The 11829-nt window shown below is 57.4% G+C and overlaps 1 protein-coding gene across 1 annotated transcript; it reads left to right on the top strand.

Moving 5' to 3' along the window:
• The first annotated feature begins 1508 nt into the window (after positions 1-1508).
• On the top strand, positions 1509-7138 carry LOC129710057 (C-C chemokine receptor type 7-like). The gene is made up of 2 exons (XM_055656743.1): positions 1509-1941; positions 6022-7138. The coding sequence occupies exons 1-2, from the start codon at positions 1891-1893 to the stop codon at positions 7057-7059; spliced, it is 1089 nt and encodes a 362-aa protein (XP_055512718.1). The 5' UTR covers positions 1509-1890; the 3' UTR covers positions 7060-7138.
• Positions 7139-11829: the final 4691 nt, after the last annotated feature.

Below are 11829 nucleotides of genomic sequence, written 5' to 3'. Positions count from 1 at the left end.
AACCTGTCCAGGTCACCCTGCAACCTCCTAACATTCTCTTCACAGTTCACACTGCCACCCAGCTTTGTGTCATCCGCAAACTTGCTAGTGTTGCTCCTAATTCCCTCTTCCAAATCATTAATATATACGGTAAACAGTTGCGGCCCCAACACCGAGCCTTGCGGCACTCCACTCGCCACTGCCTGCCATTCTGAAAAGGACCCATTCACTCCTACTCTTTGCTTCCGGTCTGCCAACCAATTTTCTATCCATGTCAACACCCTACTCCCAATACCTTGTGCTCTAATTTCCGTCACCAGTCTCCCATGCGGGACATGGATAGGACAGGTTTGGAGGTATATAGACCAAATGCAGGCAGGTGGGACCAGTGTAGCTGGGACATGTTGGCCGGTGTGGGCAAGTTGGACAGAAGGGCCTTTTTCCACACTGTATCACTCAATGATGATTGATGTCGGCTGCTGTCTCCATAAGCAGGTTACCAGGAGACACCGCTGCATTTCCCGCTCACTTCTACACTCAGATTCAGATGGCAGTTAGAATCAGCCCTGGTCCCCCTGCACCGGGTGTTGCCCCACTGACTCCACGTCATGTATGAGCAAGCCATGACACACGCGGTGGCGATACTGGAGGCGTCAGCACCGGGTCCTGCGGGTCACTGCCAATCATGCTGCCCGGTCCCTCCCACAGTTGGATTCACATCAGTCCTAGTGTGGAATGGTGAGTGTGCAGGGGGAGTGTGAGTGTGAGTGTGCAGTGTGAGTGTGCAAGGGGCGTGTGCAAGGGGAGTGTGCAGGGGAAGTGTGTCTGTGAGCACGGCGGTGGGTGAGTGTGCAGGGGGAGTGTGAGTATACAGTATGTATGTGCAAGGGGCGTGTGCAGTGTGAGTGTGCAAGGGGCGTGTGCAGGGGAGTGTGTCAGTGAGCGCGGCGGTGGGTGAGTGTGCAGGGGGTGGATGTGCAGGGGGGGTGTGAGTATGCAGTATGAGTGTGCAGTGTGAGTGTGCAAGGGGCGTGTGCAGTGTGAGTGTGTCAGTGAGTGTGGCGGTGGGTGAGTGTGCAGGGGGGTGGAGTGTGAGTATGCAGTATGAGTGTGCAGTGTGAGTGTGCAGTGTGAGTGTGCAGTGTGAGTGTGCAGTGTGAGTGTGCAGTGTGAGTGTGAGTGTGCAAGGGGGAGTGTGTGCAGTGTGAGTGTGTCAGTGAGCGCGGCGGTGGGTGAGTGTGCAGGGGGAGTGTGAGTATACAGTGTGAGTGTGCAGTGTGAGTGTGCGGTGTGAGTGTGCGAGTGGGGTGTGAGTATACAGTATGAGTGTGCAAAGGGCGTGTGCAGTGTGAGCGTGCAAGGGGTGGGTGTGCAGGGGGAGTGTGAGTATACAGTGTGAGTGTGCAAGGGGCGTGTGCAGTATGAGTGTGCAAGGGGAGTGTGCAAGGGGAGTATGAGTGTGCAGTGTGCAGTGTGAGTGTGCAGTGTGAGTGTGCAAGGGGCGTGTGCAGTGTGAGTGTGCAGTATGAGTGTGCAGTGTGAGTGTGCAAGGGGAGTGTGCAGGGGAGTGTGAGTGGGGCAAGGGGAGTGTGTCAGTGAGCGCGGCAAGGGGTGAGTGTGCAGGGGTGATTGTGCGGGGAGAGTATGAGTATACAGTGTGAGTGTGCAAGGGGAGTGTGCAGTGTGAGTGTGCAGTATGAGTGTGCAGTGTGAGTGTGCAAGGGGAGTGTGCAGGGGAGTGTGAGTGTGCAGGGGGAGTGTGTCAGTGAGCGCGGCGGTGGGTGTGTCTAGCCGCCGGAGGGGGCAGTTCAGGCGCCGTTCAGCAGAACCTGCACTTTGCGGAATGTGAACACGCTCTGTCTACGGATCAGTAACCGGGGGGAGAGCGAGTGGACACCGGCAGTTGTGCGGATGGGAGACGGAGACGGAGACGGAGCCGGTGCGGGCGGGAGCGACAACTGGGTCAGTAACCGGTGTTTGCCACCGACTCAGGGCGGTGCGGGGTGGGTGTGGGAGAGAGGGAGATGGGGTGGGCAGAGGGGGTGGGGAGAGGAGAGATGGAGAGAGAGGGAGGGAGAGAGGGAGAGAAGTGGGGGAGAGGGAGGTAGTGAAGAGAATGTCCGTCATAGCGATATACAGCACGGATACAGGCCATTCTGCCCATTGTGTCCATACTGACCCAAATGCCCCATCTAAACTAATCCCGTTCCCCCAGTTTGGCCTCATGTATGGTTATATTATATGGTTGTTATAGAACGACGACCTCCTCTGGCAGCTTGTTCCATACATCCACCACCATCATCATCGTGAAAACATTACTCTTCGAGTTCCTATTAAATCTTTCCCCTCTCACCTTAAACCCATGTCCTCGGGTTCTTGATTCCCCAACTCTGGGTAAAAGACACTGCGCATCCCCCCGATCTATTCCCCTCATTGGTTTATACACCTCTATATAATCATGTCTTAATGTTTAGCACTCTGGGGGAACTGGGGAACGGGTTGGTGTCGGCGCCACTCTGGGTAAAATACCTTTAAATGCTCCTCGCCTTCAACACCACTGTGACAAGTGACAATGCAAATATTTCTGTCGGGACCTCTTATTGTCCGAGGGAGCAGCAGCCAAGGAACGTCCACCTTAAGATGATGAAGATATAATATGCACCACTCCTTTTCCTGACCTTAGTAATGTGAATCTGTTCCAACCCGTCACTATTAATTCCCCTCAATCACTCTGTTGGTCTCTGCGTGTTAGTGGTGATCTCTGATCTCTGCTGGTTTCTATGCAGCAGTGCCCGTCCCTGTTGGCCTCTGCTGATCTCTGCTGGTTTCTGCTGGCCGCTGATGGTGCGTATATGTCTGTGATGTTCCCGTCTGGTCTCTGTGGGGCAGTATAATTTTACAATTTTAGTAGAAATAGTATTGGGTAGGCTAATGGGACTGAAGGCTGATAAATCCCCTGGGCCTGATGGTCTGCATCCCAGGGTCCTCAGGGAGGTGGCTCTAGAAATAGTGGATGCATTGGTGATCATTTTCCAATGTTCAATAGATTCAGAATCAGTTCCTGTGGATTGGAGGATAGCTAATGTTATCCCACTTTTCAAGAAAGGAGCGAGAGAGAAAACGGGGAATTACAGACCAGTTAGCCTGACTTCGGTGGTGGGAAAGATGCTGGAGTCAATTATTAAAGAGGTAATAATGGGGCATTTGGATAGCAGTAAAAGGATTAGTCCAAGTCAGCATGGATTTATGAAAGGGAAATCATGCTTGACTAATCTTCTGGAATTTTTTGAGGATGTGACATGGATGAAGGGGAGCCAGTGGATGTAGTGTATCTAGACTTTCAGAAAGCCTTTGATAAGGTCCTGCATGGGAGACTGGTGACTAAAATTAGAGCACATGGTATTGGGGGTAGGGTGTTGACATGGATAGAAAATTGGTTGGCAGACCGGAAGCAAAGAGTAGGAGTGAACGGGTCCTTTTAGAATGGTAGGCAGTGGCGAGTGGAGTGCCGCAAGGCTCGGTGTTGGGGCCGTAACTATTTACCATATATATTAATGATTTGGAAGAGGGATTTAGGAGCAACATTAGCAAGGTTGCGGATGACACAAAGCTGGGTGGCAGTATGAACTGTGAAGATGATGTTAGGAGGTTGCAGTGTGACCTGGACAGGTTGAGTGAGTGGGCAGATGCGTGGCAGATGCAGTATAATATAGATAAATGTGAGGTTATCCATGCGAGGCAAAAACAAGGGGGCAGATTATTATCTCAATGGGGTTAGGTTGGGTAAGGCGGAGGTGCAGTGAGACCTGGGTGTCCTTGTATATCAGTCACTGAAAGTTGGCGTGCAGGTACAGCAGGCAGTGAAGAAAGCTAATGGAATGTGGACCTTCATAACAAGAGGATTTCAGTATAGGAGTAAAGAGGTTCTTCTGCGGCTGTATAGGGCTCGGGTGAGACCACATCTGGAGCATTGTGTACATCCTTGTGATTGAGGCAGTGCAGCGTAGGTTCACGAGATTGATCCCTGGGATGGCGGGACTGTCATATGAGGAAAGATTGAAAAGACTAGGCTTGTATTCACTGGAGTTTAGAAGGATGAGGGGGACTCTTGTAGAAACATATAAAATTATAAAAGGACTGGACAAGCTACATGCAGGAAAAATGTTCCCAATGTTGGGCGTGTCCAGAACCAGGGGCCACAGTCTTAGAATAAAGGGGAGGTCATTTAAGACTGAGGCGAGAAAAAGCGTTTTCACCCAGAGAGTTGTGAATTTATGGAATTCTCTGCCACAGAGGACAGTGGAGGCCAAGTCACTGGAAGGATTTGGAGAGTTAGATAGAGCTGTAGGGGCTAGTGGAGTCAAGGGATATGGGGAGAAGGCAGGCACAGGTTATTGATAGGGGATCAGCCATCATCACAATGAATGGCGGTGCTGGCTCGAAGGGCCGAACGGCCTCCTCCTGCACCTATTTTCCATCTTTCTATGTTTGTAGTGCTGGTCTCTGTGGGGCAGTGTTGTCTCTGCTGGTCTCTGTGGGGCAGTGCTGTCTCTGCTGGTCTCTGTGGGGCAGTGTTGTCTCTGCTGGTCTCTGTGGGGCAGTGTGGTCTCTGGTGGTCTCTGTGGGGCAGTGCTGTCTCTGTGGGGCAGTGCTGTCTCTGCTGGTCTCTGTGGGGCAGTGTTGTCTCTGCTGGTCTCTGTGGGGCAGTGTTGTCTCTGCTGGTCTCTGTGGGGCAGTGTTGTTTCTGCTGGTCTCTGTGGGGCAGTGTTGTCTCTGCTGGTCTCTGTGGGGCAGTGTTGTCTCTGCTGGGCTCTGTGGGGCAGTGCTGTCTCTGTGGGTCTCTGTGGGCAGTGCTGTCTCTGCTGGTCTCTGTGGGGCAGTGCTGTCTGTGGGGCAGTGCTGTCTCTGTGGGGCAGTGCTGTCTCTGTGGGGCAGTGCTGTCTCTGCTGGTCTCTGTGGGGCAGTGCTGTCTCTGCTGGTCTCTGTGGGACAGTGCTGGTCTCTGTGGGGCAGTGCTGTCTCTGCTGGTCTCTGTGGGGGTGTTGTCTCTGCTGTCTCTGCAGTGCTGTCTCTGTGGGGCAGTGTTGTCTCTGCTGGTCTCTGTGGGGCAGTGTTGTCTCTGCTGGGTCTATGTGGGGCAGTTGTCTCTGCTGTCTCTGTGAGGCAGTGCTGTCTCTGCTGGTCTCTGTGGGGCAGTGCTGTCTCTGCTGGTCTCTGTGGGGCAGTGTTGTCTCTTGCTGGTCTCTGTGGGGCAGTGTTGTCTCTGCTGGTCTCTGTGGGGCAGTGCTGTCTCTGCTGGTCTCTGTGGGGCAGTGCTGGTCTCTGCTGGTCTCTGTGGGGCAGTGCTGTCTCTGCTGGTCTCTGTGGGACAGTGCTGTCTCTGCTGGTCTCTGTGGGGCAGTGTTGTCTCTGCTGGTCTCTGTGGGGCAGGGCTGTCTCTGCTGGTCTCTGTGGGGCAGTGTTGTCTCTGCTGGTCTCTGTGGGGCAGTGCTGTCTCTGCTGGTCTCTGTGGGGCAGTGCTGTCTCTGCTGGTCTCTGTGGGGCAGTGCTGTCTCTGCTGGTCTCTGTGGGGCAGTGTTGTCTCTGCTGGTCTCTGTGGGGCAGTGCTGTCTCTGCTGGTCTCTGTGAGGCAGTGTTGTCTCTGCTGGTCTCTGTGGGGCAGTGCTGTCTCTGCTGGTCTCTGTGGGGCAGTGTGCTGGTCTCTGGGGCAGTGTTGTCTCTGCTGGTCTCTGCTGGTCTCTGTGGGGCAGTGTTGTCTCTGCTGGTCTCTGTGGGGCAGTGTTGTCTCTGCTGGTCTCTGTGGGGGAGTGCTGTCTCTGCTGGTCTCTGTGGGGCAGTGCTGTCTCTGCTGGTCTCTGTGGGACAGTGTTGTCTCTGCTGGTCTCTGTGGGGCAGTGTTGTCTCTGCTGGTCTCTGCTGGTCTCTGTGGGGCAGTGTTGTCTCTGCTGGTCTCTGTGGGACAGTACTGTCTCTGCTGGTCTCTGTGGGGCAGTGCCGGGTCCGCTGAGCTGCAGCTGATGTTGGTTGGTTGTGATTTTCCAGATGTCGTGGACAGATGTGCCGCAGGTGGAGTACAGCACCAACACAGGCGACTATTCGGAATATCCGCTGCTGTGTGAGATGGATGAGGTGCTGCGGCTGGTGGGATTACTGCAGCCATGTGTCTACTCATTGGTCTTCACTCTGGGGGTGCTGGGGAACGGGTTAGTGTTGGCGACATACGCGCAACACCAGCGGTTATTAGTTACTGACATCTACCTGTTCAATCTGGCCGTGGCCGACCTGCTGTTTCTGTTCACGTTGCCTTTCCAAGCCGCCGCCTCGCAGCACGGCTGGGTCTTTGGGCCGGTGTTGTGCTCGCTAGTACACACTGTGTACAAGGTGAACCTGTACAGCGGTTTCCTGCTACTCATGTGTATCAGCATCGACCGTTACTTCTCCATTGTGTGGGCCCGGGCGGCGCGGAGACTGCGCTCTCGCCAGCTGAGCCTCTGTCGTCACATCTGTCTGGCTGTCTGGGTCAGTTCGTTGCTGCTCAGTATCCCTCACCTCCTCTACAGCCGGGTGGAGCAGTACTCCGCCCGCCACTGCCTCCTCTCGTACACAGCCGGCCTCAATAGTTGGCTGCGTGTGGCCACTCCGGCCGTCCAGGTGTTGCTGGGTTTCCTGCTACCCCTTCTGGTCATGACCTTCTGCTACTCGGTGATTGTCCGCACCTTGCTACAGGTGCGCGGTTTGGAGAAACACCGGACAGTCCGTATGGTTCTACTGGTCGTGCTGGTATTCGTCTTGTGTCAGACACCCTACAACATAATGTTACTGCTGGACACGGTGCGAGGCAACGCGGGGTTGGAGTGTGAGCAGGTGAAGCGGCGATTCCTGGCGCTGCAGGTGACCAGCAGTCTAGCCTACACTCGCTGTTGTCTCAACCCGCTAGTCTACGCCTTCGTGGGCGTCAAGTTCCGCCGCAACTTGCTCCGGTGCCTGGGTCGCTGGCGCCGGAGAGCGGGGCCGAACAGCCTGAGTTCCAGCCGCGCCTTCAACCTCAACACCGATATCAGCAGCACCGGGACCCGGTAGACCCTCCCGCGGCTCCGGGGGGGGGGAGATCCGGTCGGCCTGTCCCGGTGAAACTCCGTAACGTTCTCCCAAAGCTTGTGTGCCCCCTCCCCTCCCTCCCCCTCGCTGCCAGTCCCATCCCTCTCCCAGCCATGTGTCTATAATCGCCCTGACATAAAAAGCTGGAGTAACTCAGCGGGACGGGCAGCACCTCTGGAGAGAAGGAATGGGTGACGATTCAGGTCGAGATCCTTTCTCAGATTGCTTGTCCCACTGAGTTGCTCCAGCTTTGTGTCTATCTTCTGTTTAAACCAGCACCTGGTCATGAATCCGTGCACTGCTCCAGGTGTAGCCTGACCCATACACGGCTCCAGGTGTAGCCTGACCCATACACGGCTCCAGGTGTAGCCTGACCCATACACGGCTCCAGGTGTAGCCTGACCCATACACGGCTCCAGGTGTGGCCTGACCCATACACGGCTCCAGGTGTAGCCTGACCCATTCACACTGCTCCAGGTGTAGCCTGACCCATACACACTGCTCCAGGTGTAGCCTGACCCATACACACTGCTCCAGGTGTAGCCTGACCCATACACACTGCTCCAGGTGTGGCCTGACCCATGACCACTGCTCCAGGTGTGGCCTGACCCATGACCACTGCTCCAGGTGTGGCCTGACCCATGACCACTGCTCCAGGTGTAGCCTGACCCATACACACTGCTCCACGTGCGGTCTGCCCCACGACCACTGCTCCAGGTGTGGCCTGCCCCATCCTCGGCTCCAGGTGTGGCAGCTCGAAATCGTGGCAATTGTTACAAAAAATGTTCCTGTATTTTAACGTTTTGGTAATAAAGTTCAGCGTTGCATCAGCCTCCCGCACCCTCACCCTCACCCTCACCCACCCCTCACCCTCACCCTCACCCTCACCTGCACGTGTCTGCGCCGATACTTACACTTACATCTCCACCGGGAGGTTTGCCGATGTTCGTGTGATTTAAACTGGGGAGGGGAGGGGAGAGGGGAGGGAGGGGGGGATGGGAGGGGAATGAAGCAGGGGAGAGATTGTGAGACGTGGCCGGGGGACGGGGCTGAGACAGACAGTGTGGGGAACTACGGAGGGAGCCGGAGAGAGGCGGGGAAGGGGGAGGGGTGAGGGGGGGGGGGAGGGGGGGGGGGGGGTTGGGGGTGGGGGTGGGGGGGGAGGGGGAGGGTGGGGGGGGAGGGGGGGGGGGGGGGGGGGGGGGGAGGGGGGGGGTGGGGGGGTGGGGGGGGGGGGGGGGGGGGGTGGGTGGGGGGGGAGGGGGAGTGGGGGAGAGGGAGGGGGGGGGTGGGGTGGGGGGTGGGAGTGGGGATGGGTGAGGGGTGGGGGAGGGTGGGGGGAGGGGATGGGAGAGGGAGGGTGAGGGGGGGAGGGGAGGGGGTGGGGAGGGAGGGGTAGGGTAGTGTGTGTAGAAGTTACTGACCATTAGAGAATTCAGCCGCTTGTCAGCCACGTGATGCGGAGATTACGATCTGGAGCCGTAGGGCCGAGTGGCCTGGGGGGGGGGCTGAGACCTGTTGACATGTCTCTCCTGTTCCCCAGTACGTCCAGGCATCACGTCAGCTCTCTCATCACCTGCAACACCTCACCTTCCTCCATCAACCAACCCTTAGCCCAACTGATCAAGATCCTGTAGCACCACCACGTTGCTTTCATGCTAATTATATCTTGTACATCCTTATCCAGATATAAACCACAAACAACAATAGACTCAGCACCAATACATAGAAAAATAATTGCAGGAGTTGACCATTCGGCCCTTCGGGTCTGCACCGCCATCATGGCTGATCATCCACAATCAGTACCCCGTTCCTGCTTTCCCCCATATCCCTTGATTTCCTGTTCGCCCTAAGAGCTAAATCTAACTCTCTCTTGAAAACACCCAGTGAATTGGCCTCCACTGCCTTGTGTGGCAGCGAATTACACAGATTCACAACTCTCTGGGTGAAGAAGTTTTTCTTCATCTCACTCCTACCCCTTGAAAACATGTGAAATACCTGAGGCATGTAGCTAGTCACGGGCCTCCAATCTGAAATACAACCTCCCACCATCACCTACTATTTCCTTCCATGAAGCCAGTTCTCTATCCAGTGGCAACTCCCCCTGGATCCCGCAGTCTGCCATGCACAACTTTATCAACGGTCTCATTGGTCTGCAGAGACAGCGTGAGCCTTGCCCTGCAGGTGCCCAGACGGGTGCCCAAGGTGCCCAGTGTTCGGTGCCCAGTGTCGGTGCCCCAGTGTTGGTGTCAGTGAGTGCCCGGTGCCCAGTGTGTCGGTGCCCAGTGCCAGTGCCCAGTGTGGTGCCCAGTGGTCAAGTGTCGGTGCTCTAGTGCCCAGTACCAGTGCCCCTGTGTTCGGTGCAGTGGTCAAGTGTCGGTGTACAGTGTTACTAGTGCCCAGTGTCGGTGCCCAGTGCCAGTGCCCAGCCCAGTAGTCGGTGCCAGTGCCGGTGCCTCAGTGTCCTTGCCAGTGCCCAGTGCCAGTGACGGTGCCCAGTGCCAGTGCCCAGTGTCGGTGCCCTTGTGCCACCCTTGCCAGTGCCAGATGTCAGGGTCTCAGGTGTCGGTGACAAGTGCCCAGTTGACGGTGCCCAGTGCAGTCTCCCCAGTCCTCGTTGCCCAGTGCCGGTGGGCAGGGTGGCCCAGTGTCAGTGCAGGGCCCAGCTTTCGGTGCAGTGCCAGTGCCAGTGCCAGTTGCCCAGTGTCGGTGCCCAGTGCCAGTGCCCATTGTCCGGCCCAGTGCCCAGTCGTGCCGGTGCCCAGTGGTTTGCCAGTGCCAGGGCCCAGTGCAGTGACGGTGTGCCCAGTGGGGGGCGGTGCCCATTGCCCAGTGTGCAGGCCCAGTATCGTGTGCCAGTGTCGGTGCCAGTGCCGTGCCCCGTGTCGTGCAGTGCCCAGTGCCCAGTGCCAGTGCCCATGCCGTGCCCAGTGTCGGTGCCAGTGTCAGTGACAGTGCCCAGTGCCCAGTGCCAGTGCCCAGTGCCCAGTGCCCAGTGCCCCAGTGCCCAGTGCCGGTGCCCGCGGTGCCCAGGGCCCAGTGTCAGTGCCAGGGCCCGTGCCCAGTGCCAGTGTCGGGCATTAGCGTCCAAGTGGAGAAAGATGCATCGACGCTTCTGTCCTCTCTCGGGTTGATGGGAATGAGACCGAGCTGCTCCCTCTGCTGGTCAAAGGTGAGACGGACAGTGAGATCAGCTGAAGAAAATCTGCACCTTGTTCCTCAGAAAACAAACATGAGGAGGTTTCTCTGGTCTCAGTCCAGACCGGCAGGTCCTTAGTCTGAACCCGCGACCCCCTTCAATGTTCGGAGATCCTCTTGTTACGCCCACCCTCCCCCCCCCACTTCACCCCTCGGGGTCACAACTGACCTCACCCTCTACCCTTGGCCCCCCCACCCTCGATCCCCTTGCCCCCCACCCTCCCCCTTGCCCCCCCACCCTCTCCCCCTTGCCCCCCACCCTCTCCCCTTTGCCCCCCTCCCGGCCCCCCCTTTTTTCACCAACTGACCCCCACCCTCTCCCTTGCCCCCCAACCACCCCCCTTGCCTTGCCCCCCCCCCTCCTCCCCTTTCCCCCCCACCTCTTGCCCCCCCTTGCCCACCCCCACACCCCCACCCCTTGCCCCCCCACCCCCTCTCCCCGTTGCCCCCCACACCCTCTCCCCTTTGCCCCCCCCCCCTTGCCCCCTCCCCCTCCCCCCACCCCCCTCCCCCCCCCCCACCCCCCCCCCTTGCCCCCCACCCTCTCGCACCCTTGCCCCCCACCCCCCACCCCCCCCCCCCCCCCTCCTCTCACCTTGGCCCCCCCTTGGGTCACCACTGACCCCACCCTCCCTGCCCCCACCCTCTCCCTCTGCCCCCCCCCTTGGGGTCACCAACTGACCCCACCCTCTCCCCTTGCCCCCCACCCTCTCCCCCTTGCCCCCCACCCCTCTTGCCCCCCACCCTCTCCCCTTGCCCCCCCACCCTCTCCCCTTGCCCCCACCCTCTCCCCTGCCCCCCACCCTTCTCCCCTTGCCCCCCCCCCCTTCCCCACCTCTCCTCGGACGGCCCCCACCCTCTCCTCAATGACAATGTCATGTAAGTCTCAACACACCTGTTTGTTATATTTGAACATAAAGATGTGATGGATGTCGAGTGTGTGAGTCCGGCCGCTGTTTCTACATCACGAACCTGGTGCAGGAACAAATGCTTTTCACTCTACCTCGCTGCAGGTGACCATAAACTAAACTGATGATCACTTTGTTTCGTCTGCCATCTAAACTTGGAGCCATTAACCTCTGCCCCCTGCGGGTCTGTAACTATTTCGCCAACTGTGCGTGGGTTGAGCGTTTAACTGGTCACAGAAAGTTGCTGCAAATATGTTGGCGAGTGGGAGAATCTGTGGGGAACATAATATGAATGTGGGCAGATTAAATACATGGTCAGCATGAACTGGGTGGGCCGAAGGGCCTTTTCCGTGCTGTATATTTCCATCGACCTATGAGGGGCCTTCGCTTCTTCCTGGACCAATAGACAACAGGTGCAGGAGGAGGCCATTCGGCCCTTCGGACCAGCACCGCCATTCACCGTGATCATGATTGACAATTAGTTCCCCGTTCCTGCCTTCTCCCGAGCGCCAACACAAACCGCGTGGAACAAGGTCGCGACCCATTCCTTCTCTCCACAGATGTTGCCGGACCCGCTGAGTTACTCCAGCGCTCAGTGTCCATCTGTCACCACTGGCCAAGCGCCAGTGCCACCTCCTCAACTGGC

This window comes from Leucoraja erinacea, chromosome 27 (assembly GCF_028641065.1).
Source record: "Leucoraja erinacea ecotype New England chromosome 27, Leri_hhj_1, whole genome shotgun sequence".
Lineage (NCBI taxonomy): Eukaryota > Metazoa > Chordata > Chondrichthyes > Rajiformes > Rajidae > Leucoraja > Leucoraja erinaceus.
The sequence above is the reverse complement of the archived record's forward strand: the minus strand, read 5'-3'. Positions and strand labels throughout refer to the sequence as shown.